The 27,808-nt window shown below is 41.7% G+C and overlaps 3 protein-coding genes across 4 annotated transcripts in view; all 3 read left to right on the plus strand.

Moving 5' to 3' along the window:
* ssbp2a (single stranded DNA binding protein 2a) overlaps positions 1–17,880 on the plus strand; it is a 51,718-nt gene extending 33,838 nt beyond the window's left edge. For both annotated transcript variants that reach the window (XM_070833191.1, XM_070833192.1), the window contains 13 exons: positions 9,396–9,485; positions 10,990–11,049; positions 11,142–11,208; positions 12,428–12,498; positions 12,593–12,660; positions 13,884–13,932; positions 14,015–14,050; positions 14,143–14,197; positions 14,279–14,349; positions 14,481–14,559; positions 14,724–14,752; positions 14,875–14,973; positions 15,636–17,880. In XM_070833191.1, the coding sequence (XP_070689292.1) occupies positions 9,396–9,485; positions 10,990–11,049; positions 11,142–11,208; positions 12,428–12,498; positions 12,593–12,660; positions 13,884–13,932; positions 14,015–14,050; positions 14,143–14,197; positions 14,279–14,349; positions 14,481–14,559; positions 14,724–14,752; positions 14,875–14,973; positions 15,636–15,665 (804 nt within the window). In that variant the 3' untranslated portion in view covers positions 15,666–17,880. The remainder of the gene's footprint in view (positions 1–9,395; positions 9,486–10,989; positions 11,050–11,141; positions 11,209–12,427; positions 12,499–12,592; positions 12,661–13,883; positions 13,933–14,014; positions 14,051–14,142; positions 14,198–14,278; positions 14,350–14,480; positions 14,560–14,723; positions 14,753–14,874; positions 14,974–15,635) is intronic.
* A 1,605-nt stretch (positions 17,881–19,485) lies between these two features.
* Positions 19,486–21,872, plus strand: LOC139204510 (uncharacterized). Its single transcript, XM_070834546.1, has 7 exons — positions 19,486–19,603; positions 20,027–20,169; positions 20,624–20,688; positions 20,789–20,923; positions 21,076–21,174; positions 21,261–21,361; positions 21,777–21,872. Exons 1-6 carry the CDS (start codon positions 19,499–19,501, stop codon positions 21,314–21,316), a joined length of 603 nt encoding a protein of 200 aa, XP_070690647.1. The 5' UTR covers positions 19,486–19,498; the 3' UTR covers positions 21,317–21,361; positions 21,777–21,872.
* Positions 21,873–23,462: 1,590 nt separating this feature from the next.
* Positions 23,463–25,528, plus strand: LOC139204394 (saxitoxin and tetrodotoxin-binding protein 1-like). Its single transcript, XM_070834415.1, has 6 exons — positions 23,463–23,625; positions 23,934–24,076; positions 24,215–24,282; positions 24,556–24,684; positions 24,836–24,931; positions 25,019–25,528. Exons 1-6 carry the CDS (start codon positions 23,515–23,517, stop codon positions 25,105–25,107), a joined length of 636 nt encoding a protein of 211 aa, XP_070690516.1. The 5' UTR covers positions 23,463–23,514; the 3' UTR covers positions 25,108–25,528.
* The last annotated feature ends 2,280 nt before the right edge of the window (positions 25,529–27,808 follow it).

Here is a 27,808-nt window from a genome sequence, read left to right on the forward strand (position 1 = left end):
TCTCTCTCTCTCTCTCTCTCTCTCTCTCTCCCTCTCTCCCATGTTCCATCTTGGCGGTGTTGAGGAGGAGGGAGATGTGGAGGTGACTCACTGTAACATTATTGCCATGGCAATCAAGAGTGAGCCGAGTGAAGGGAGGAAAAGATCAGGAATTTCCATAGGATGAGCAGAGATGGAAAAGATTGTCACGATCTTTAACAGTTTGAATAAAAAAAGGGAAATTTCAGTGGTGATCACTCACTGTATGCTGGGCTGCTTATACACTACTTCTCTGCATTTCTTTAGGGAAACGTTACAGTCACTCAATGTTTCTCCCACTTTCACTCTCCCCCTCACTCTCCACGCTGCTTCATCCTCTCCATTTCACATCAGCAGTCCATGCTCTCCGTCCTCCTGCATTCCTCTTTACGTCTCTTATCATCTTCCTTCCTCTGTCGCTGGCCTGTTGCGCGCAGCCCTCTGGTCTCGGAGGAGTGTGCTTTCCGCTGGCGTGTTACGCTGAGTCATGTCACATACGAGTTTGGACATGCCGAGGCGGAGTGTTAATGTGATGTTGACATATGCACGCTTTGCTGCTCTGCAGCGGGCAGGGGCAAAGAGGCGGGCTTGAGGGGAGAGGTTAACTGAGGGCAGGGGAAGACAAGATGGTGTAGAAATGAGATGAGCTCTAACAGAGCTGTGGGATATGGAAGAGTAGTTTATAGTTTGACGGCAGTTATTGTTATTGATTATGAAAATAAGGGGCTTAGTCAGGAGCATATGTTGTGTGTCTGCAGCAGTCTGAGGAGAGGTGATATAGGGCTATCTGAGCTTTCACACATGCAGCTTCACCCTGCAAGCTTTAAGAATATTTCTCTTTAATTTTAACTTCTCTTTGAGTCTAAGTTGATATTTTCTAAAATCGGTAACCACAAGAAATATTTCAGTCAAAGTGAGAACCTTTTTTTGCACATTATTTCCACTCTGCCCTGACCCATCTTGGAGGAAAGGTATAGAAAAGCAGCAAAAGTTTACACAGCAGCAACCTTAGGGGTCATGTGTGGAAGGGATTATAGTGAATGATCCAGAGATTGAGCTGTAGAAGTTGCAGCAGGACTACGGAGGGAGAGCAGGAGGGCAAAGCGAGAACGCTGACATGATCAGACTGGCACGTTATCTCTTTGACCCCAACTAACCCCACTGGGGGGGGGGTTCCGCTGTTGTAGACACCCATAGCCCTATCTCATGCTGCCTCTTGTTTCTGCCCTTTTCGTATTAGAACAACTCCAAGATGGCTCGCCAGATTGATGAGAATTTTGTATCAACAATTCTGCCCATTTTCTAATCCCAGTCCACTCTTCGAGCTCCGCTCTTTTGATCTATTTTATAGAATTGGATCGATGTAGTGGTAAAGATCACGAAATCTGTGCATTTCAGGTGAATCAATATTTCAGCTTTGCATCGATCTGCCTGATAGAAAAGACCAATTCCATTGCGTCCTCTTCATCTCAAGCTGTGACTTTTAAATCTTCCTCTGTGTCTCTCTACCCTTCCCTCTCCTCTGTGTTCAGTCCATCTCTCTTATCTACCCCGGTGTCGTTGAACCAAGTGAGATAGTGGAGGGAAAAGTGTGGCTCCCCAGCACCAAAGAGACTATCATTTTCAGCTCTGTATGTGTATCTGACAGTGCATCAGCCCACAGCTCCACCTCACATATTATACAGCTCCTCGCAGCCTCAGAGATGTTTACAGAGGTCGATAATGACATCAGTGATAAAGGAAACATGGCCAGTGGCCCCCCTTCACTGTCAGCCCCTGTGCTGCTGATATCACCCTACCTGTAATCACCCACGGAGACCAAATAGATTAGCGCTGTCCTGCCATTTCACCTGGTAATCACCTGTAATGTTACACTAGACAGTGCCTGGGTGGTACTGGGACTTCTGTTGTGCAGGATAACGTGCTGCTGAAGAGGAGGGAAAGAGGGTGAGTTAAAGATATTGTGCTGGTCTTCCTCTTCCATTTCTGTCCAACTCATATTCTCTTGTTTTTGCCCTAATTTCTATTGGTTCTAACAACACCACAGTAATATCTGAGATCTGGGTTATTTCATCTTGTCACCATGTCCGTCAGAACTCAGCAATGAAAGGATAAAGCAGCCATTTTACATTTCATGTTTTGATTTCCTACATTTTACCGACAGTGTAAACCTTTAAAAAATGGTTCACAAATTTACATTTTTTATAAAGGCTCAGTGACAGCTGGGCACCGCGGTTTTTAGCAAGCGCTGCATGAACAAGGTTCAAAAGTGCATTTGTTGCTGACTATTTTCAGCCGTGGATGTATATACATTTAACGCTCCAGTGATTATTTACAGCAGCAGGGAAATGTTTGTGGTTTCGCCTCAAAATAAACTACAGCATCCATGCTCAAGAAGTCCATGCTATGTAGGAATGAGCTATATCAGGCTACATAGCCTGTAGGAGCCATTTCCTATAGAAAGGGTAGTGTAATGTGAAAATATTGGCTTCATTATATATTATACATATAATCCTTTTCTTGGCAATTGATATCAGCCAGATATTGTTGCCATACAGCACAAAGGGAACACTTTTTCCCCACTCACTGCTGTTTTACTGGTGTAACATATGGCATGCTTTTGGTTAAGAAAGGGCGCTTTGAATGCCAGAGGCTGATTTTAAGCCTATCTGCCTTGAAATTGAAAAGTGAGTTTGGCTCAGGATTGGACAGTGGAGCGTGTTGATCTGTCTCTGGTCGCCACGGGAGACTGTGAATAATACATGGTTAAAAGCAGAGCACCCATTCTGATCTCTGCTAAACACACGGCTTCTTCTCTCTCTGTCTGTCTTACTTCTGTGCTGCCTGACTGTGTTTTCTTCATTCAAACCTGTAGTTATAGATATAGATATACTCTAGTTATGTTTTTTGACAGTGACTGACAGTTACTGTGTATTCTGTGCATATACACTAACGCAGAAATCAATCATCTCATTGTGTTTCCGCCCTCACACTTTAACGTGCATATGTGAATGTGTGTTATGCTTGTGACTGTGTTTGTGTGTGTGCGTGCGTGTGTGTGTCATGCAGACTAGTACCATCTCTTCTTTCCATCCCCCCCCCCCCCTCCCTTGTTCAGGAAGTGGACTAATGGCATTTGAGAGGATGGAGGGAGCGGGAAAGAGGGAAAGAGGGAGGAGGGTCGGAGTTCCTTCCTGTGTGATGTGTCATTTGTAGATCCTGTTGTACTGCGGGTGGCCTTGACACTCGATGGTAACCTTTCCACACCCCTCCACTGTTTAAAAATTTTGATTTGGAACAATTCACTGATCAATCGATTACTTGAGGACAACAAAAAAGTAATCAACAACTTTTTAGATGAAGGATTAATCTTATTAAGTCTGGTTCCAGTTGTTGTTCCAATTGTGAGTTTCAGCTTTTCTGTGTTTTATATCATATTATTACACAGCTTTGTTAAATACTTGATCCTGATTTGTCTGTGATGACGTTCTACGGGTTGTTATTTCTGTATAGCAGACCGTTGCTATGGATACAATTCTGATAGCAGAAGCAACAAAATAATTTTTAAATCAATAAAATCATTTCACCATTATCCCTTATGTAAACTGAAAATGTTTGGGTTTTGAATTGTTTATCATACAGAACAAGACACTTAAAAGCATCACCTCAGACTTGAATGAAAATAATCAGTTAGTTGCAGCTTTATTGAACATTTTAGCTTAAATGAGGAATCTGGTGTGATTTTACTGTACTTACTCAGTAAATCCCATTAAATTACCTAAACCAATAATGCATTATTCTGTCTCCTAATACTCAGATTTAGACTTTGCCAATTCATTTCTACTGAAGATATGAATCTTTGAAAATTGTTTGACAATTGTATTGTTTCATTTCTTTTTTTAAAAGCTCAGTAACTTTCTAAAACAGCTAGGCTCTGTAATTTCCCACAAATACTACTCAAACGGGGAGCACAATGTTGGGGTTATAAATACCTATATAATATCTATACCTATCTAAATAATCGGATGGCTAATGATAATTCATTACAGCAGGGCAGTGTCTTGTATGTGGGATTGACTCAGAATGAAGGAACATGTATTTAATAGTCTTTACACAACAATGGAGGAAGGAGGCTTTGGCTACACCGGCATTTGTTGACAATATACAGAAAAATATACAGTAGAATATCACCAGCCCTACCCTTTAAGTCCACCTCCAGGCTGGGGGGGTATATGAATCTAAAAAAAAAAATGAGGCAGAGTTAATTTGTGCACGAAGCAAAGTGTGCCTGTGAGAGACAGCGAGGTGGAGAAAGCAGACAGCGGCCGATGCAGGTTAAGACAGTGAGACAGCGAGAGAGAGGGAGACCGAGAGAAGATAGACACAGACAGCCTTTTGAGATTCCACTCACGATTCTCTGAGTGTCTCTCAGTCTCTGAAGTATTGAATGAAAACGACTCCCAACCTTCACACACACACACACACATACACACACAAAGTATGCATGCATTACGCACACACATTAGCGATGAACACAATCGGTAAACATATAGGGATGAAAGAGTTTGCGAGTTATCTCATTAAGTATTACTGAGCCCTTTAGTCTGATGGGATTAGTGTACTTTGAATGTAGTATGGGGAAAGTCTGATTAGGTTGTAAAGTAGCAAATTGTTGTGTAATTGCACTCCATTCCAGTGACCCCAGCCCATCCAATAGTTTTTGTGTTTTCTACAGGAGAGCGCAGCATGTTTCATATTTCATATTTGCATAAAATGTTTTCAATCTGCAATCTGCATGTGTCTTTGTTTTGTCAATAATGAGTCAGCTCTTGTACCAGCAGTCACTGCACAGTCCTGTAAAGAAAAGGATGCTTGATAAGATAAAGAAGTGTGGTGTGATGGAGAAATTGTACACATGTTTAGTGCTTGGATGACTGAGATCTTCCTGTTTGTTGTAGTCCTCACACATATAAACCTGTCTTTGGATAACTTGACCTCAGGCTAATGCAAAGTCCTTTTGATACTGACAATTATATACATTTAATACACAATCGCTCACACACACAAAACCATAGCTATGTAGAGACACTTGTATTCACCTGTTTTTAAATCCTGGCCATCAAAATCTATTTTTGCACGTCCTTTTTCAAGCACTGATCTCATTTTACCCCCTTTTTGGACGTTTTGCTGTTGCTGCAGAGGGCTTTGTACTGATGTGCATGTTCAGTGATGTTGTAGTGCAATGTACTGTACATCTTGTTGTGTATGTCTCGTATACTGTAGCACTCTCCTGAAGGGTGGTGGTTTGAATAATTCATGCAACAAATGAGTTTGCCAGGAGATGCAGGTGTTCATCTGAGGACATGGAGGGGCCGTTCCACTGCCTCAGGTTTCATCACAAAAACCTTTTGGGTACAACACCACTTAATACGTATGTAGGGATCATAGTACACAAGAAGCTGCGAAGAGCAAAACATTGAACAAAGAAATCCAAAATAATATTAATGTAATGGGGTTGCTGAATGGAGAACATTGAATTGTTGTTTGAATCTTGTTTTCAGGTTCTTAAGACTGAATCAAGTCTCTCTGGGATCTCTTTAAAAAAAAAAAACTCTGAAATAGACGAGCAGAAGCATAGTTGAGCTGGTATAAAGATCAGTCAGATAATTAGGATGGAGTTGGATGGGATGCAAAGGGGGGACTCTTTTTCCTTCACCTGCTTTAAAATGACATATTTTATTAGAAGGTTTGATGACAAACTGAGCAATCAGCTCAAGAGCAGTATGTACTATCAGACTGACTACGCAAGGCATTGTTGCCAGTTGCATTCACACAGTTAAGTATACTGTGGTGCGATGTGTTAAGGTGTAAATCCATCAGCTCAGTATCTCATTGTTCCTCTTGTGCGGCCTTGTCAGAAAAGTGTAAACACTGATGTGTGAGAAGTGTAAATGATGGACTCATTAACAGTGCGTAACAATCTGTGGGCTTTTGATGTTTACAAAGGTTAAGTGCTGGAATATGTTGAGCTTGGCTGTGAATCAGTATTTAAACAGAACTGGCTCACAGGAATTCACCGAGTCTGATTCAGAGCAATTTACTGTGTAAGTGTATGAATGACAAGCAACAGTAAAGATTAACTTCCTGGTCATTGCACTGTTGTGGCTAATTTGAGCTAATGGTACCGCATTGATGAGGTCAGATGAAGCCTTGCAATCTCGCTGTCAACACAATTATCAACATGAGCATGGTTTTTGAAAGAGGGAGGTACAGTTGAGGTCTTAGAACATCAGCATGTTTAATTTAACTGTTGTAGACATTTTCCTAAGTAATACTAAGAGGTTACCAATGGACTAAACATTAAGTGTTTCTCAAATGATTCTTGAACGCTATACACCATCCACTAGCTGTGCAGATACCAGGTTTTATGTGTCTATAAATCCATAAAGGTGCAATTGGTAAGGTTTGGTTACCTTCAAATAAATAAGGAGCGGAATTTCAGCTCCTCGTCTAGTAAACCTCGCAACCTCCTCAAAAATGTATCTAAAGCGATTAAAGTTCATTTATTTGCAATTTTACGCACACAGGGTTGCCCGACAAAATAAAAGTTGTTGCCCCTTTACACACATAAAACATATTGTATATATGAATAATTAAATTCAGAATAGAGCAGGATCAAATATAAAATAAGATAAAACAATATATACACTTATTTATACACACACATACACCCAGGAAATAATTGTGTAGTGCACTTTTTGAATGCTGAGATGTCTCTGTAAAGATGTGGTTGCAAACAGTCTCTTATTTCCTGTCGCTTGGCTTGCTTTTAGATATTCGTATTACATAGAGTATTAGCATTATTACATGGAAGTAATTGTTAGGAATGTCAGTGCCAAAACCTTATTGAGACAGCGCAGACTTGAAGGAATCTGCTAACCCAGAGCTGGCCATAAGGAAAGTAAACTTGCCCACCTGCACCTCTACATCTTGAGACTTTGAGAAGTTACTGTGCCTGGCCAAGAAATGGTCTGGCAAATGAACTCCAGAGTAATGGGTCATTCTAACACCTCTTTCTTGCACAGATTAAAGAAACTAAATACAACATGGTAATTAGTGAGCTATAAAGGGGGCGGTAGACAGATTTTGTTTCCTACGAACAGAGCCAGGCTAGCTGTTCCCAGCCTTTGTGCAAAGCCAAGCTTACCGACTGCTGGTGGCTTCATATGAACCATACAGACATGGCAAAGCAGGTCTCAAGACCAGTACGACAGATGCCACTGTCAAAATGTTATATAAGCGTCACTATGAAAACCATGTGACTCTTCCAGCTTGGTGGTGTCTTAACAACAAACTAGAGAAAAGATTCACAGACTCTTTCAGAAAGAGGCTTGGTGAATCCTTCTCAGTGTGAGTCATTCTGTCTTTCTAATGTCATTTGAGTCAATCTGACTTGTCATAATCAAGAGAGTCAGAGCCAGAGGAGTTAGTGCTGTTGCCAGTCTTGTTTTTGTTTTTTTCGTAGATGGAGGGTGGTGCTGGTTTTGGGGCAGGGATATATCCTGGCGGCTTGTTTTTTTGGGGTTTTTTTTTTCTTGTTGCTGTATTTGGAAATAGCTGCTTTGTCAGCAGGTCAGGTAGATTTTTTTTTCTTCCCCAGTTCTCCTTTTCCCACACAAACAAACATTAAGTGCACTCACCCTCACTGCCACACACACACACACGCATGCACACACATGCACACTCATAATCTCTGCTTTGTCCTCTTTTCTCCTCTTTTCCTCCCTCTCTCTCTCTCTCTGTGCGTGAAGGCAAACTCAGCAGACCTCCAGGCTGCCAGGGAGTAAAGGCATTCTGTGTAATCCAGGGTGCGAGAAGAAGGAGGGAAAGAAATGGAAAAAAGCTCTTACAAAATCACAACTCACACTTGATGCTGTACGCTCAGACAAAAACACACACAAACAAACCAAATTCAGTCTCTCACCAATGAACCATGGAGATACAATATCCATCTGTGTCCATCTGTACATTCATCTGCTGAGACAAATACAGGCTCTGTTTGCAGCAGAATATGGAATCAAAAAGCTGCATGGCATCCTGTTCCCTGTTGCCGAACATTAAGGATTGGGAGATATGAAGGAGAATGAGGGAAGATGGGGGAATAGCGAGGTGGTGAGGTGGAGTAGAGGAGGATACAGGAGTGTCGTCAGTCCGCTTTTATCTCAGCTCTGATTAAACCTTGTTCCTGTCTGACCTAAAAAGTCAGCTGGCGGAAACTTCAGAGACTGCGGGTGAATTTCACTGGAGCTCTTTACACCGAGCCGATGCCTTCAGAGGGGGAGAGAAAGCGAGAGGGGAGATCAGAGAAATAGAACAGAGTGGGCAGATCCTGAAAAAAAATTCACACAGACACAGGCACGCCGGCCTTATGTGCTCACTGTTCACACATTATCATATATATGGATGTGCACTCTCCCACACTGCATGTTGTCTCGTCTGTATACCTAATGAGGATGAGGAAGAGGCCGGTGCTGGGTGGTAACTCTGGGTTAGTTAGTAGTACAATGCCACAGGAAGCAGACAGAGGCTGTGCTGAAATGTACCAGCGCCGCCCGTCTGGGACAAGCACAACAAAAAGCACAAGGTATAAAAATAAAGCTGGGAGGGCATCTGCAGAAACAGGAAATATCCCACTGAGGGAGATACAGCAAGTGAGACATGGGGGAAGACCCTTGGATTGTTTTTGATTTTGTTTTTGTTGTTTGTTTTCATGACCTTTGCATTGTTTCATTGGTGGTGGGATCAGGAGAGGTGCTGTATGGTGGGCAGTGGCTGACCAGCACAAGTGGAGAATGTATTCAGATCATTTATTTAGGAAAAATAGCAATACGACAATATAAAAATGCTTCTTTTCCAAGAAAAGTGCACTTTAAGAATCAAAAATAAAAGCACAGTAGTCAGAATGCCCCTGTGGGTGTTATACTAATATCATAATATCATAATATAATAATAATGTTATAGTATATTATTGGATTATTTTACTGATGCATTTATGCGTAAGTAGCATTTTACTGTTGGTTGAGTAAATCATAGTTTACAAACTCATTATGTATTGTATCAATCTTTAAAGAAATTAAGCCAAATAAATGTGGAGGAGAAAAAGACACAATATACACCTCTGAAATGTAGTAGAACGTTAAAATAGCATCATATTGGAAAAGCTCTAGAAAAATACCTCAAACTACCGAATGTGCTTAGCAACTTTTCACCAGTGCTGAGTCAAGAAGTCTTAAATATCTGCAGACCAGTCTGAGTTGATTATTTGTGTGTGCGTGTGTGTGTGTGTATGTGTGTGTGTGTGTGTTTGCATCTTTCAGAGTGCTGCAGCAGCTCCCAGCCCCGTCCTTGCAAACCTTCCCCCAGGAGAGGGCATGCCAGTGGGGCCAGTCCCTCCAGGATTCTTTCAGGTATGTGTACACACACACACACACACACACACAGAGGATGAGAGAGGAAAGAGACAATTCTTTGAGTCTTTAGGCCACTTACACACATAGTATTAAATGAGACCATTAATTTTTTCCATATGTGAGTATTTAGTTGGTGAAGCTTTTCCTTCCTTTCGCTCACTCATACTTATGGAAAGTACTCTGTGTACCTGCGTACCGAGCCTTTGCATATTGGTGTAATCTGCATTTATCTGTGTGTGTGGAAAGAATGGAGAGGAAGGAGTCTGACAAGATACATAAATGTGCCGCAAACAAAAAGTAAAACATGCACCTTCTCCTCAGATGATCTCTGTTCTCCATCAGAAGGACTCTTGAGTGTTGCACATTGATTAACTGTCATTATCAGTCAAACTCAGACGTTCGCATCTGACACACAGATCAATAGTCTTCGTAGGCATTTCTCAGCCCCACTTTCAAAAAACTCGAACCTTGAGCTCGAACAGCCTTTGCCAGCTCCTTCTGATGATCAATTGCTCTTTTAAGACAGGCTCTTGTCAAGAGCTGTCGGTTAAAGAAATGCAACAATTACCAGACTGCCAGGTCTTCACTCAGGCTCCACAAATGATTTGCATATGGAGTTGATCAGACAACAGCACAGAATGCACAGCTGCATTTTGTGATTAACTCAATTTTACTGGCAAAATAAATGAAGATACACACATATCATACATCCATATATCCAGCTTTCAGCATGTTTCTCATTTATTTATTCATTCAGTGTATTGCTTCAGGAGCTATCTATGTTCAGTTGTTGCATTTGTTTGTTCATGCATGTATGAAAACCAGGTCTTTAGTCATTATAGTACTTGCATACATCTAAAATACTGTAGCTGTTTTCCTTTGATGGATCCTCAGCACAACTGGGAGATGAGAGAAGGTGTAATTAAAGAAAAGCCCCTGATGAAAACAAGTGGACCATTGCTCTCTAGTGGCAAGTTATTGTATTGCTTCTCCAACACTGCAGACTGGCTTTTCTGACCACAGTGGCATCAGTTCAGCAGACATAGCAGCGGTATTGCTACTGTCCAAGAGAAAACCCACTCACAGCTGCAAAAGAGCTTCTCTCACATGCTGCCAAACTGTAGACAGTTAACGCATAGACTGACATCATTATAAACAAACCTCATCCTTCACTCCCTCGCTCTTTTTTCCATAAATCCAGTCCAATTAAAATGCAGTCAGCTTCCCAACCCTGCTGTCATGGAACTGTTGTTAAAGGGAAATGAGCCCAAAATTCAACAGAAGACGTACACAGTAGCTCTGGTTGGTTTCCTGTTTTGGAAAGTGAAAAAACTTCCCATAGTGCTCTATACCACTTTTCTTTCTGTAAAAGGGGATATAAAAGAAGAACAATTTTTTTTCCTTTATTGTCAGATATGTAATGTTTTGCTAGAGTCTTGGCATGTGCGTGTTTTTAAAGTTTTTCTCTCTTTAAACTGCATTTATGATGTGTTTTTTTCAGCCCTTTATGTCACCTCGATACCCTGGAGGACCCAGACCACCACTCAGATTACCCAATCAGGTAAGAGTCATACTGACACCTGCAGGCAGCAGAGCACAGAGTCTGTGTAACAGTGATGATATTGCTGGTGATGGATTCTCTTCCCTCTGCAGGGACTTGGAGGAGTCCCAGGTAGCCAGCCCATGTTACCCAGTGGAATGGACCCCACAAGACAGCAAGGTACGCATAGACACACGGGTATGCACAAACACAAATGTGCATAGTCAGCACCCAGAAACACTCTGGTATTATTTATTTCTTCATGTTAACTAAAAATTATTTTCTGTGGAGCCACAGGATCTTAGAGCTTTTGCCATAAAACTGACATCCCAAAACTATTAACAAGAGTAAGAATCGGGGCCCCCTCCTGGAGCCAGACCTGGGAGGGGAGCACGCTGGCGAGCATCTGGTAGGCTGGCCTGGATCCACAGCTGAAGGAATAATGTGTAGCCGCCACCCTCTGGGCTCACCACCCACAGGAACCGTTAAAGGCTCTGACTGTTGTGTGTGTGCGTGTAGTGACGTGTAGTGAGGGTGTGCTGGGAGCGTCTGGTAGAGGTCCCTGTCCGGGAGCATATATCCAGGGGGAGGTTGGGGAGTGGGCTATGTTCAAAGCCTTTATCGCAGAGGCAGCTGCTAGGAGCTGTGGTCAGAAGGTCGCCTAAGAACCTCAGGGCTGTGTCTGCGTTCTCGGCACAAAGTCACCATCTTCTCAATGGGTGTTGGACTCCGCCAAGACTGCCCTTTGTCACCAATCCTGTATGTGATATTCATGGACAGGATCTCAAGGCGCAGCCGAGGTGAGGAGAGCGTCCGGTTTGGAGACCACAGAACTGCATATCTGCTTTTTGCAGATGATGTGGCTCTGTTGGCTTCCTCAGACCGTGACCTTCAGCATGCACTGGGGTGCTTTGCAGCTGAGTGTGAAGCGGTCGGGATGACAATCAACACCTCTAAGTCTGAGGCGATGGCTCTCTGCAGGAAAACAGTGGATTATAATAATAAAAAGACCTCTTCTTATCCTTTAAGCACACCCGCATTTACAAAAACTATTCACTCCTCCAGACAACACATAAATTATGCATAGGTTAAAAGACTCAGTCACTGTTCTACTCAATTCACACTCAAATGTGAATGTTAGATGATGTTTGGTGCCAGATACACAGATCTGTCTTTCTGGGGTTTTGAAATACTGCAGATACTACAGGTGGGGAATACAAAACTACATGAGGTGCACGAAGCTTATTAGAAGAGATAGGCAATAAAGGTGTACTTGGTCATAAATGGCCAAATGAAGAACACAAAACTGACACCAGTCTGACAAATCATGAGTCCTAAATACACTGCTCTTGGACAGATTAATGGCTGGTTATAGTTTGACTGTATTTCTGTGTTTCAGGACATCCAAATATGGGAGGACCAATGCAGCGGATGACTCCACCCAGAGGCATGGTACCACTTGGTCCCCAGGTACGGAACCACAGCTTTTGTGGCGATATTTAAAAAAGGACGGGTTCTGATTTTTGCTCTCATGTGGACATAACTGCTGGTATTTTTTTTTTAGAGCTATGGAGGTGGGATGAGACCACCACTGAATGCCCTGGTTGGTCCTGGGATGCCTGGCATGAACATGTGAGTGGTATCTACATATATACATACTTATCTACACACACACGGTGTAAATGTAAATGACCTCACCACATTGAAGGGGCAACATAAACTACAAATGTCCTTAAAGGGAAATTTTGTCACTTTATATGTGGATGTCCATTCGGTGTTGATGGTGTATGTAATCAATTGAAGCAATAATTATGTCAGAGCATTCTATATTCACCAATAAAGCTGAGTTCTCCTGCTCTCAGAGCCGTGCTGGTGTGCTGACCAGATGTTCTTGGCCTGCCAGATCTGCTCGGGGTCATGCATTTACAGCTGACATCACACATTATGTTATTATGATTGGCTGCAGGTCAGAAAACATACGGATTCACACACAATAAATGAAATGTGATCTGAGGCAGCGTTACGGCCATGCATATGTGCGCTCACTGCTGTGTTTGGAGGTGTACGCAGTGTTTACAAGAATGGTTCAGCTTCTCTCGGCATCAGAGGGCAATTTGAGCAAAGGCACCACCAATGGTTGTTTGCTCTGGATGGTCCCCGCTGGTCATATCCTCTTGCACGGCTAACGCAGCCTTGCCCACTCTCCGCCGCATTTCTTTGGGCATTTAGTCTTACTCGAATAAATACGGCTGAATATTCAAGACAGCCAAAACATTGTAAAATGCATCCTCATCGATCCAGCCACATTCTGGGGTGGCATTTACGCTGTTAGAAACGTAACTCGTTTGCAATACAAGCAAAGAGAATAAGGAAGTTTTGTTGTAGACTAGAAATCAAAGCCTGCAGTTCTTCCAGGTCACCAACTATGTCGAATGACAGCGCTGGTGACCCGTAAAATTAACAGATTTTGCAGGAGGAGAACTTGGCTTTCTCTCTGAATATGGCTCACACGGAGGTATTTTTTTTGACTCTATTTACCAACAGCACTGACTAGACATCCACATAAAAAGCGACAAAATTTCCCTTTAATCTCTCACTACAGTAGATGCAGTCAGCCGTTTTTAATTACAACGTTACTGCATGTTCTTGGCTCTTAGAGGCCTGGAAGTTGAGCTGGGATCCAGCGTTCTTCTATTCTGTCTTTTCTTCTACTTGTTGTTCCCATCACCTCTCTTGGGCAACAGAAGACGTTGTTGTTGCCAACTTTACCCAAATGAATTGGAAACAAAGAAGCTTGCCAAAAGCAGAAGACTAAAATGTGTGTGTGTGTGTGTGTGTTTGTTTGTTTGTTCCAGGGGACCTGGTGGGGGTAGACCCTGGCCAAATCCTCCAAACTCCAATTCTGTAAGTGCTCTAAAAAAGACACAGAGCAGAAAGTTCAACCAGTATTTCATTTCTCTCATGATTTCCTTCTGTGTTTTTGCAGACCCCTTACTCTTCTGCCTCTCCAGGAAGTTATGTGGTATGTAGCTTTGAGTTTAAACTGTTGCTCTTCACTAGCTTGCAAGCTATAATTCATCAGTTGATGAATGGAAAACAAAACTGTAATTGCAGGGACCTCCTGGAGGAGGAGGGCCACCTGGGACCCCAATAATGCCAAGTCCAGCAGGTAAGCTCAATGTGCATATTAACGTGTGTGCGTGTGTACATGTATTCGTGCTGTTTTATCCTCTTGTTTCTGTTATTTCAGATTCAACCAACTCTGGTGACAACATGTACACTATGATAAACACAGTCCCTCCGGGTGGAAGCCGACCAAATGTGAGAGGTTTTTTTCTCTCGGTGTATCTCTGCGTCTGAGCGTAAAGATGTTCATGTGTGGGTGCGACGATTGTTGTTTTGCTAATGTCAAAATTTTGTGTATCGTTGTCCGCTGTGTGTGTCCTCCTCAGTTCCCAATGGGTGCAGGTGGCGATGGTCCATTAGGGGGGATGGCTGGGATGGAGCCCCATCACATGAATGGGTCACTAGGTACAGCAATAAGTAGCTTGTGCAATATGTGCTGCATTGACATTAAATCTTAGGTTTTGTTTTTCCCTAATTTGTCAAACAATTAAAGCAAAAAAAAAAAAAAAAAAGCCTTCATTCGATAAGGGTGATTTGTGTTCTTTTTATACTTGTGCTCCCTCTCTCAGGGTCAGGTGACATGGACAGTCTCCCCAAGGTAACAGAAGATATTTATCTATTTTGAAGCTACAGTTTGGAATTAACTCAGCTGATTTAACTTTTTGAAACTTAAGTAGCTTAAAATTACCATCACCATGTTTTTTACAAACTATTTTACAGAACTCTCCAGGTAACCTAAGTATGAGTAACCAGCCCGGGACCCCCAGGGAGGACGGAGAGATGGGAGGGAACTTTCTTAACCCTTTTCAGAATGAAAGTGTAAGTCAGTTGTCATGAACGGAGGGATCTTTTCTGTTGTCTGCTATAAGGTTGACCACAAATATAAGTTAGAAATGGATTCACTTAGTGTTAATGCTTTTAAAGGGGTAGTGAGTTAGATGAGAAGATGCTATTCTGTATTGTAAATATAAAGCTACACCACAGCTTAGCATAAAGACTGGGTGCCACGGGAAATAGCGAGGCTGGTTCTGTCGAAAAGGGAAAAAATAAATAAATAAATAATAATGTTGGCCTATTTTTTATTTCTGTGTCGTGCCGAACATCTGCCCCATCCCACTTACAAAATACAATACAATACAAAATACAACAGCATCTGTAGAGAATCCAGTGTATAAATAAACTGTGGATTTATGGGGCTTCATGTGTTGGTCTCTCTCGTGGCTGAGAGCACTGAACTGGTTGCCTGGAAACCTCACTGTGGCAACATTACTCCGAGGAGTCACTTGTGATTAAATAAACGAGATATAACACGTTAATTAGTGAGCCTTAGAGATGCTGGGTGGCAGATTTTTTTGTGCTAAGCTAAGATACACAGACCGTGAAAGGTATCAGTCTTCTTATCTAACTCTGGGAAGGTTTCTAGTTCCCACATTCATCAAAGTGCTCATACATGCGTATTTCTCCCCATGTCATCTGAGCAGTATTCTCCAAACATGACGATGAGCGTGTGAGGGCTCTGGAAGCAGGTTTGGTCCGTCGCTCAGTAAGCTGGTGTGGATCGGTGACGAGCAGAGGGATGGGATGTGATGTCATCTAGGCCAGTGACTCTTCCTCCGACACCACCTGCCTAGTCAGGACAGTTGCCCCAGGCTCCGTCCTTGTACTACACCCCCACCCCCCAAAACCTACACCCCCTCCATTGTTTCTGTCCTCGTCTCTTCTCTCCTGTTTCTTCTGCCGTTCTAAGTGGTGACTGCTACATTCATCTGTTCTTCCTCTGCAACCATGAGACTGTACAAAGGAACCAAATTGAAACATCCTGGAGGAGAACTCTTTGTATATTTCCATACAGTGTGTACGAGACCGTGCACACACTCCAGTCACAGACAGATGTCTCTGCCTTTTGCATCATATCATGGAGTTCATGCCCATAAACAAAAGGCCAGTATGTTATTTATCTGAAAGTTAAAACTTTCTTGGGTTCAAAGAGATATAGACACCTTTGGTTTGATGGTGAAATTAGATTTAGACCAGTTAGATTAAAGTTAACTGGTTGCCACATGGAACATCTTTTGTCTCTTTTTGATAAACTGCTTTGTCCATTACTGGAAGAGAACTGAAGAGACATTACAATCATGTCACCATGAGGTTTATTTGAGTCTTGTGCAGATATTTGTAGTCTAGTAAGTCAAAGTCTTTTCAGCTTTTGTGGGTGTCTAATTCATTAAGACCACTAACATTGTGGTTTATGTTTTATACTACGTGTCGAAGAAGTTGTTTTTTTTTTTGTTTTTTTTACTTTTCAGCTCTAATCTCAACCACAAATGTGGAAAATGTAAGATCTTTCCCTCTGCCTCACCTCCATCACATGAAGTGCAAATCAAAGTCAGCTCTTTATTCAGACCTTGATCACGATTTCCTAAATGACTGCCATTAATACAACCTGGAATTTTTTGCCTGTATTTTGATCTTGTAATGGATATGTAAAAAAAAAAGAGCTTTGGTCAAGGCTTAAATGTTGAAACATCAACAGCACGTGGATAAGAGGCATACAGTCAGTGAAGTGGCTCGATTATAGAGTAATATCTAGCTTGGCAACCAAAAGCTTCTGGTCATACCAGACCAAGTAAGGCTGTAGGAGCAAAACTCCAAAGTGTGCTGAAGTGAGCAACAGTCAGTTTTATTACTCATGAATTTAACTTTCTATTAGTTGAAGGATCATCTGTTGTTTCTTCTTTCAAAAGTTTCACAGTCTCTTAAATCAGACCTGACTATTGTGGACTGTAACTTGACTGGAGAGAGCAGTAAGGATAAGACTGGGGAAGAGGAATTACACAAAGGTTAATACCCTGTGCAGACTAAGTTTTTAATACGTTTTTTCATAATCATGTGATGCATCTTTCTATATTCAGCGCTAAAACTTTGTTGAAATTCAAACTGTAAGAGGCCCCAGTGGTAAAAGACTTTACATTGTGCAAACACAGGACAAAGTTTAAGATGAGAAGAATTGACTTTTTTCAGTGACCAGGTCAACAAACCAGAGAGGACACTGAACCTGTGCATGTGGTTATATGATTTGTTGTTTTTGTTTGTTGAGGTCTCTCTTATCTCCTGCACTTTGTACATTTACAGAGAGAAATCGCAGATAGAGACACAAGCTTACAAAGTCACTTTGGTCACTTGTACTTTATTGTCATCCGGATAAACTGTGATCTCAGTGCGATGTGAAAGGTTAGTTGGTACAGAAAGCTAAAATAAGCTTGTTTTTAATCAATGTTTTAAACTTTTTTCACTGCCCAAGATGTATTATCATCATGTACAAAATGCCTGTGAACATTCTCCTCTCCGATCCCTTACTGCAAAGTGTACAGCTCACAAATGTAGCTCCTCTGTCTTGTATGTGTATTTGATATTATTATTATTATTATTTAAAGAAAAATCTGGAGAAAATTATCGCAAAAGGGAGGGATGGACTGATGACGCACCATCGCAACTGAACAGAGATATTTTATTTTGTTTTTTTTGTGTTAGATTGAAGCCATAAGTGGGAGAACAAGAAGATGCATTTGTAAATTGGATCATGTTTTCTGTTTTGTGGCAGTATATGGGACTCCATTTGTGATGTGTTCATTTTCTCTTTTTTATTCTTGTATTATGTTTTTGTAAATACACAGAGAAGTATTTCATGGGTTTTGAATATGCTAGTATAAAGCTTCTCTTCCCTTAGTCAAAGTGTCATCTCTTTTCATTTGTGCCGTGGACATGAACGCAGCCACTTCTTTGAGGCTAAATAATGTTATCATGAGTTATGTCTCTCAAAACCGTGTGCCGTGGTTTAATCGGCTCCCTGTGTTGCACAGCACAGCAGTGTCTCCAGTGTGACAGCATTTAAGGACAAAGACTGACAATGATCACCATGTTTTGCCACTGAGCTTCATTCCAGGATTACTAACCCCGTCGTATGTGATAGAGCTGTTGTCTAGAGAGGCAGGCTTGTGACCAGAGGGTCACCGGGATAAGCCTGGGATTGGTAAAATACATGTGGGTAGGTAAAGTGAAAGCAATCTATCCAGGCTTATCCTGCTACCATCTGATAAATCTGGTTGGGGAAAAGCAGAGTCTCTCCCTCATTACCATCAATAAGGTGCCCTTTAGCCGTCACCCCTCAGCAAGGACGCTGGACAGCTTCCAAGTGTAAGCCCGGTGTGGCTGTGTTCGCTTACTTTAGAAGAATGATACCACTCTCTCTGCAACCGCCGTCTGATTAGTTTAGCTTCAGCCCATAAAATTGTGAATTGTTGTTTTAACACTTGGGTTTTTCGCATGGAAAAAAACAAACAAGATAGAATGTGTAAAATGCGTAAATCTAAGCGGCTGCTGGTTATGGCTTTGTATTTAGCATTCAGACATGAGAGTGGTGTCGAGAGGTGTCATCTAAGTGTCAGAAAGCAAATAATTGCTTTAAGTAAAATACATGGTGTATTCAGGAAGACACCACCATCCATGCCATCCATGCCCCATGTTTTATGGGCTCACTTTTACTGATGGAGCAGCAAGTCACGGCAGCTGGCAGAATCGGTACCATAATAACAGCTGTTTCACAAATTGATTTCCACTGTGGTTGGAATCCAGTATATGGAGGTGGAGGATTAAACTTTTGCCAGCTTTAGAGGTTTACTCAAAGCGGCCACATCATTATATCCAGCAGCGGTACAAATCAGAGACTATAGTTTGGTCAGCACTGTACGTAGATCGTTTTAGATATGCACATCTCAGACTATGTGATGGTTAAATGAGTGCATCTCTCTCTCTCTCTCTCTCCGTCTGTCTGCGTCCTCAAACATACAGCACACACAGAGAAGGAGTGAGGCGATCACCCACTGAAGGAATAATTCATCTTGTACAACAGAAAACAGTAGGAAGGAACCACAAGAAAGACCACGGTGTTTCTCTTGAGTTACACTGTGCATCTATTACAGCAAAGATGTCTTTCTAACATGCACATGCAGTAAACACCCAATATTCAATATTCATCCCCATCTCCTGCATAAGAACCAACCAAATATTGGAGTAAGTTGTGAATAGTGTTTCTTGCAGCAGTGTCCTCTGAACATGCACTCTTTGTACTCTTCAGAGATACATCTGAATGCGTTTGTTACACAATCCCACCATTTCACAAACGTACAGTCATCCACCTACCTCATATGCCCACCCCCCCACCCCACCCTCTCTCTGTCTCTCTCTCTCTCTCATATTTCCCCTATGCTAGTCTTCAGGGCAGAGCTTTCCTGCCAGAGTGCAGTTGTTCTTCTCTTGCTGTGTGATATCCAGTTGGCTTCTAACAATGTCTGTCCAGTTTTGTTTAGCTTTGCTTGCTCTCTCCTCTCTGACTGCTGCGTCTGATCCAGACTGTGAAGAGCTGCTTAAACCTCTGGAGGATCGAAGCCAGGTACGTGTGTGTCCTCAGCCTTCATTCAGGGTAATGCAGAATTGAGTCTGTGAGCCACAACCATCCACAAGCTCTGTTTTCAAAAATATCGAGCTGCTGAAGTAAAAAAAAAATCAGCAGGGAAACGGGGATTTAATGATGCAATGACAGGGATGATGTGAGTTTGGGAGTGTAGTTGCATTGAAGAAGTCCCGGTTTTGCAGCAAACTTTGACCTCTCAAATGTTTCGGTTTCCCAGAGGCTCTTGAACACACCTAAAAAAAATAAGATTTTCTTGAATCTACAGTAGAAACAACTCATGGTGCTTTAATAAACAGTTACCAGTAAGCAATTTGAATTGAATGTGCTACACACTGCTCTATTTTTTAGATTTGTCTTTCATGTACAAATGTGTGAGTTTTAACTTTGCACATCTGTGTCTAGGTTTATGGAAAATGGATATGGCATGCTGGAATATCCGACAATAAAATGACCATGGAAGAACTTAAACTTATCAATAGCTCCTGGATTGATTTCACACCCATACCTGATAGCGATGATATGACCCTTCACTGGGCAGACAAAACGTAACTATTGATCTTCTGAAAATGAATGTTATTAACTTTAACCCCTTACTGCCTGAATTTATTTACAATTATATAAAAAAATTAATTATTTGTGTTTTTGCATTCAAGCAGATGCTAAATGAAGTGGAGATTGTTAATTTGAATATAACATAGCATAGACTAGTGCAATATAGTAATAGTATAATAAAATATATATGTACATACGGATAGAATATAGAATAATAATAATAATAATAATATATAGAATAAGAATTTATTTATGTATGTATGCATCTATGTATATATAATGAATACATAGAATATGCATCAACCAGCATTAGTGGGATACAGAGGCCACCTCAGCTGCATCAAGACCAGAAGAGGTTTGAGGCGAATTCGCGACAACAGGCAACAAGGGGTTAAAAATGTGATTTGCTTTAGTTTGTTTGTGCTCATAGCAGTTACTTTTTCTTAGGAATGATGGATGCCATTATGGAACCCTTAATACTACTTTCTTAGGAAACTACTCCCAGATGATATGTAAGTAAATTATTGTTGGTTATAACACACATATTCTATGTGTACTAGAAATGCTCCAAGTAAAATAGCACTATGTTAATATTCTGTTTATATTCAATAGTTAACTACAACAACACCAGTCATAAAGTTGTTGGGAGGCACCTGGTGACCTGCCCCAACTGCACCGTTTGGACAGACAGCACAGAGTCGGAGAGCAAACAGGGAAGCAAGAAAAGCAGAAACATCTACATCTTCAGTGAGTTCACAGTTGTCTCTAACAGCTTTTCTGTGCACATATGTATAACAAAAACTCAAAATGTCAGCAGTCATTGGTGTTAATTATTTATTTAATATGTGTTTTGACCGGTTAATTGAGATTACATTAACTCTCCCCCCCCTGCCCTGCAGCAAAGACTGGGGCACTGGATGCCTCTCATTTTGAGGTTTTCAAGAAGCAGGCTGCGTGCCTCAACTTCCCACCAGAATTCCACTTTAGCGGATCCACGGGTATGAAACTCATTCAAAACTACAGTAACAGGTATGTGTAAACCTATCAAGGCACTTATCAACTGGATTTCCTGCCCCTGTTTCAGGCCTGTGCCCTGATACTAGGGCGGCTGCCACAGATGCAAAGAAGGAAGAGCAGTAAAGAAAAAGGCCTGTTGACGGGACTGTTGTCAGCTGCACCTCGAAGGTATCCTGACACCTGAAGATACCCCATGAGTCAAATTTGTATTCAATTTGCTCTCTTTGATACACACAAAGGAGTTTACACACATCTTAGATTTTTTTTCGCCCTGCAGTGGGGTTTAATGTGAGACAAGAGGAATTATATTTTGTTATTTTATTGTTATTTTACTGTTGAAGTTATTCAGATTGCTGTAGGAGAAGTGAATAGACTGACTTCACATTTACTGTCAGATTCATAAATCATGACGGACACCACCTAAATACCACCTTTTTCTTTTATGCATTACAGTAAATTAAAACTTACAGCAGTTGCTATGGGCTGTGAAATGATGGGCATACTAAGCAGGGCTGTGAACTGGCTGACTGTTTCATTCATGCATACTCTTGTTGCTTCTTTTCATGCTGTCTACTTGTCACAGGGGTCACGTGAAGGACGGAGAGCAACAGTTTTACTGCACATGGCTGCTGGCCCGTTCAGAAGTTGTGTTGCACTGTGTGCTTATTGCCCTGAAATTGAACTTTTATCTTTTTTTCTCTTGCGTATTTTCACTGCGTTTTTTGATAATTTACCTTAAACGCCTTTACTGTAAAATCAAATTGAAATATTTCTCCCTCACTCACTGTGGTTTGAGGATCTTATTAAAAGTAAAACATGGCAAGTGAATAAAGTTTGTGTGTGTTACATAACACAGCCGCAAACTATTATCAGTGCAATAAAGGGTGAAACAAACACACACACACACACACACACACACACACACAGACAAATGATGGCATACTGTTAAGGAGAGTTTTCAGGGCCAAGATGAGAATTCAAACACACAAGTGCAGACCAAGGGTTGAGAGTTTTTTTCCTCAGCTGAGGAATCAATCAATCAATCTTTATTTATATAGCGCCAATTCACAACGGCGTTATCTCAAGACGCTTTCCATAAAGAGCAGGTCTAGACCAAACTCTTTAATTAGAGAGAGACCCAACGATTCAGGAATTCAAAATTAAGGATTCAAGAATTCCCACATGAGCAAGCATCAGATATTATATTGAGCAACAGTGGCAGGAAGAACTCCCCTTTAACGGGAAGAAACCTCGAACAGACCCAGGCTCAATGTGGGCGGCTTCTGTAGGGGTTCGCGTTGGGTGGAGGTTGGACAGAGAGAGAGAGAGACAGAGAGAGAGAGAGAGAGAGAGAGACAGACAATAGGAGTGTGACTAAAAGATTAGCAGTATGATATTATTGAAAAACATGACGCATGAGACAGTCTGATTGTATTAAAGAAGTTTCCACACATACATATCCAAAATGTCATTCATCATTCACACAATAAAGAGACCTCCATGTGAGGCAAACCCTTCTTGTGTCACTGAAGGCACCCTTAGTATCAACACTAGATTTGAAGCATATGGCTGAAACATCAACTAATACCAACACACACACACACACACACACACACACATATATGCCTCTACATATATGTCCATTCCTATGCCTATGTATACGAATTAATGCACGAGAGTGTGTGGTCTCGCTACAAACAACGCAGCCAAGATTATATTTACAATACCATACCTTAAGATAGGTGAAAAATAACACAGATCACTAAGTACATAATATACAGAGATATGTAAGTTTAAGATTGCATCAATATCGGAAACATTTCTCCATGACAACACAAATTTGCTTTGAATCTGTGCTTGACCAAACCTTCCAGTGATGGGGGCAGTGCCACGAAACATTGGTGATTTATTACCCAAAATTGATTTTTTCAGGCCATTGCCATTATTTAAATAAAAGATGAGAGGAGATGTTCCTGTACGTGTGTGTGTGTGTGTCTTTCTTTCTATTTTTCTGTCTTTGTGAGTGTGTGTGACTCTGTGCCGGGGGATGGGTGCTCACCTATTGAAACATTCAGGGGTCTTGCTATTCAGACTCTGCCAGCTGGCTGTTATGTAACAGGATAAATAGGACACAAGTGATAGGATGTGAAAAGTGAACTGCTCCTTCCCTTCAGTGTGTGTGTGTGTGTGTGTGTGTGTGTGTGTGTGTGTGTGTGTGTGTGTGGCCCAGCCCACTGTTGCACAACACCCCTGGTTCTGGACTGTGGCTGGCAGGATCCCTGACATTAGTGTTAGTTTGTGGCTGCCTGCTGTCTCGAATCATGGCTGCACAGCTGGTTGTGGCTCTGCTGGCTCTCACCTCTCTGGGTGCTGCCTCTGAACTGGACTGTAAAGAGCTGGTTAAGCCTCTGGTACTGGACAGCCACAGCCCCGTGAGTATCAGAGATCATTTGTTATGCTCTGGTTGTATGTGAGGGCGCTCTGAAGCACAGTGCTGTGTGTTAACGTTACACGAATAGCTGAGATTTGTGTTTGTATTTGTATTAGAAATGTACTATGTTGTAATTTAAAACAATTAAGGCTGCTAAAAAAAAAAAATAAAACACATTTTTGTGATATCTGTGTTTATTCTCACCTCCGTCACAGACTATTCTACCGGGGGGAAAAAATTCAAGTTTGATGTGAGCATAATATGATGTGAGTGGGATGTGTGGATGTTGTGTGTCCGTGTCTGTGGCAGATCTATGGGAAGTGGGTGCTTCATGTGGGGTCATGGGACCAGCCCGGCCTGAAGAGCGACTTGTTGACAGTGAACAGCTCCTGGGTGGAACTGTCAGCGTCCTCAGACAGCGGAGTCATCACCATCTACTGGGCCGACCGCCTGTAAGGACACTGCTGCAAATGATCTGTTACACAACCACATCATTATGTCCCATTTTCTCTCACGACCAAACGATGAAGCTGTCTGTCACAGATTACAGCCGAGAGTGTGCATTTCTCTTGTTTTTTTTCTCATTACAGAGGGGAAGAGAAATGCCTTCAGGGCATAGCCAATGCTACCATCTCAGGAATGACCAGTCACACCACTTGTATGTATCTTGAAATATTAACTGTGTATCTCTGTGTTCACCCTTACTTACTATCTCTCTTTTATATGCTGTGTAAGGTCATGAGTGTGATGCACGTAGCCACAAGATGAAGGTGGTTTTCATAAGAAAACAGTCACACAAGGCTCCAAATACAGTATTATTATACGGCATTTTATTTCATGCACCATTTCAAATAGATCTATGAAAGTAAAAGACTTGTTCTGCACTTTCACTACATTCATGTGGAAGCCTTGTTTTTCTGATGATTCGCAGTTATTATCAACGGTCACACTTCATATCATGATGGGAAGTACTATGAGACCTGTTCCGACTGCCTCCTGTCCGAAGACACCACCCTCCTCCCTGACAGGAAGTCAAAAGGACGATACCTGTTCCTCTTCAGTAAGGCTTTTCGTTTTTCCAAAATTTAGTGTAAAATACATAGTGTTTGGTCAGTAGTTTGAGATATTACTTTACCATTTGTCTCTCCCCTGGCTTCTCCTCTCTCTAACCACCTCATGCCCATCTTATTTCTCGGATTCCTCTTTTAAAGCACGGACCGGAGGTCTTGAGCCATCTGAATTAGAGACCTTTAAGAAGCAGGCGGAGTGCCTCAAATTCCTCCCCGAGTACCACTTTGGAAGCACAGGTTAGCCGCCAGATCAGCTCTGCCGATCAAATGATGAAAACGAATTTCCTTCGAGCTACTTTCTTCACAGTTTTCCTCCTATTTCAGATCTGTGCCCAGATGACAGGGAAAGTGCTTCACCTGCGACTGAGAATCCAGAGACTAATCAAACTGATGCTCAGCCTACTACAAAGTAAACACAGAGGTGTCGTAGCCCTGTGAGCAGCCTGCATAAACCCAAGCACACCCTGTTTAACATGTACTAGATAGTGCTGTAAAGTGATCTGCATGTGCATTGGTATGATATTTTGCTGTGGAATAACTTATCATTCATTGTCCAGTTGGTGTCGGAGGCAGCGACAAGTTCAATCACTGCCGGTGTCTTGTCATGTCAGATCTGTAGTCTGTATTTCCGTGTGCCTCTGCCTGCTAAGCTGTTTGACCTTTCCTGATTTAGTCTAGGAAACGTGAAATCTGAATAACTTCTGGCATGTACAGTAATGGCTGAAAATCCCCCTTAAATGCCTCATTTTAAATCAGCGTAACAATCTGTCAATAGTTGAGTGCATAACTGTTTCTAATTGGTTGTGTGAGGTAAATAAAACAGCTTTCAGTCTCCCTCTGTACTCTGTTCTTGTCGTTTATTTCGACCCTTATTCGGGGAGGAAGTGTTTGGCTTCTGAGCTCCAACATTCCTTTATCCTTTTTCAAATACAAGATGGGGATGCCAGACACTCTGATGACCCATATGTCAAGATTATATGCTTCATCAAAACTATTACAGCTCTATTCAAATGCACCAAAGTTCCCAGAAACTTCAACAAAAGGCCGTTGCTGGGTAACGTCACTGTTAGAGGGAGAAAGAAGACGTCAAACCTTGAAACTGTCGCCGCAAGGGGTCCACACAGACTCACCAGGAAACAACTACGGTTCTACTGAAGAAAAGCAGCTTCAGGCCCCTTTTTAAATGTCTCAACAGACGAGATGTGGCACGTTGCCTGAGTTCATTCAGGGGCAGCGGTATGGGCAACAGAGGACTGTTGAGCCGGCTATTCAAAGCTGAGCAAAAAGAAATCTGCATGGTCATTACGAAAGCTTTACTGGTGCATCTGAGCATGTAGAAACCCCCTCCTCCCCTTTGCACAACACCTTCTTTTTCATTAGAAACCCCAGAGGGAAAATGAATCGGCATTAGACGTCCTCTGTTGTAGCTTCAGCAACATCCTCTGCAGTGCTGCCGTCTCCTCTCTGTCTGACCATGGCTCTGCCTGTTGTTGTAGTATTTCTGCTGGCTGTCGCTTCCCTCAGTGCTGCAGCTGCACCTGACTGTGAGGACCTGGTCAAACCTTTTATGCCAGACGACCCCAAACTGGTAAGTTGTGTTTAAAGTCCTTTTTCTGTCTCACTCATCCTAACAATGATTGATTGGATTTCAAAGCACTCAGATATCTTTATCATAATTACCCAAATTGTGACTTTTTATGTGAAGGTGTTTGGAAAATGGGTGTATGTGATGGGAGCTGGTGACCCCAAGCCGTACAACAAGGCACTGGAGTCTCTGAAAAGCTCCTGGGTAGACTTGTCTCCTTCTTCCGACAGTCAGATTGTAACACTACGTTGGGGAGATCACTGCTTGTAAGTTTGGTGATTTAGGTAATTAAATATGTAGGGCAGAACTATATTCAAGCACAGTTTGTAGCACTGTTCAAAAAGAAAAAAGATCTTCCTTTTCAGACGGCATGTTTAATCATAAGGATGTGAAAACAAAGCTCAGTCACAACACGGTTTTGTCTCTCAGTGACCGGTGTATCTTGGGGGAAGTAAATGCAACAGTGTCGGGACTTGCCACCACATTTCGCAGTAAGTGAAGTTCAGACAAATGATGTACAGATTAACACATGAGAGGAGATAAATCAGTTAATGTGTTTGGCATGATATCAACAGGAGGATTAAAAGCATACTCAACAACAGATGTAAAGAATATTGCATAATAATCAGTCGCTCTGCCCACTTTTAAAGAAAACCTGTCAGACCACAAAGGCCATATTCTCCAGACTTGCTCTGACTGCCTGCTGTGGACGGACACCTTTCGAAACGGGGACGTCACCGGCAGATACATCCTGCAGTTCAGTGAGTTCATCCGTTTTAACACAGTTTCGAATGTGGTGACTCCTTTTTTTTTTTTTTTTTTTAACATTTCCCTTGTCTTTCAGCAAGGACGGGAAAAATTGAACCCAAAGATGTTGAAATTTTCAAGAAGCAAGTTGGGTGTCTGAACTTCCCAGAGAACTTCCATAGCTACGACGGTAAAACAGGTGAGCCACTCTTCTGTGAGTCTTTACTGAGTTGCCACAAGGTGGAGATGTTGTATTGTGAAGTGCAACCTTTATATATGATTATACTTTTATGTCTTCACCTTATATATGCAAACTTCATTCTTTTTTTGGATGAATCCCATGAGACAAAATGCACATGATCAGGAAAAGATGACGGCGCCACCATTCTCCATGATGCTTGGGGAATATTTGCTCTCTTCTGTTGTTCACTCAAAGTTTTTTTTGGATGTGTTCTTTTGTTTCAGACCTCTGTCCCGACGACAAAGAGAGCACAGAGTGAGCAGCATTAAAAACAAGACGAAGACATACAGCAACATTCGTGCTAAGCAAAAAATATGTATGTAGTAGATTTGTTTGATTGAATTATCTATACTTTACCACAAATTATTTACACACACACATTTGGCTTCATTACTAGTTACTACATCACATGTAATGTTTTTCTGATTAAAACTTTATTATTACTATACACTACTGGTGTAATTCCTATGATTTTTTGGAAAACAACACGAATCTTTAAAAAAAAATGAAAGCAAATCTAAATTCAATATGTCACACACTG

This window comes from Pempheris klunzingeri, chromosome 7, assembly GCF_042242105.1.
Source record: "Pempheris klunzingeri isolate RE-2024b chromosome 7, fPemKlu1.hap1, whole genome shotgun sequence".
NCBI classification, from domain to species: domain Eukaryota; kingdom Metazoa; phylum Chordata; class Actinopteri; order Acropomatiformes; family Pempheridae; genus Pempheris; species Pempheris klunzingeri.

Coding starts and splice junctions, on each gene's coding strand:
- LOC139204394 (XM_070834415.1), top strand. CDS start 23,515: ATGGCTGCACAGCTGGTTGTGGCTCTGCTGGCTCTCACCTCTCTGGGT. Junction 23,626..23,933: donor TACTGGACAGCCACAGCCCC/GTGAGTATCAGA, acceptor TGTCTGTGGCAG/ATCTATGGGAAGTGGGTGCT. Junction 24,283..24,555: donor AATGACCAGTCACACCACTT/GTATGTATCTTG, acceptor GATGATTCGCAG/TTATTATCAACGGTCACACT.
- LOC139204510 (XM_070834546.1), top strand. CDS start 19,499: ATGTCTGTCCAGTTTTGTTTAGCTTTGCTTGCTCTCTCCTCTCTGACT. Junction 20,170..20,623: donor CTTCACTGGGCAGACAAAAC/GTAACTATTGAT, acceptor ACTTTTTCTTAG/GAATGATGGATGCCATTATG. Junction 20,689..20,788: donor AAACTACTCCCAGATGATAT/GTAAGTAAATTA, acceptor TATATTCAATAG/TTAACTACAACAACACCAGT.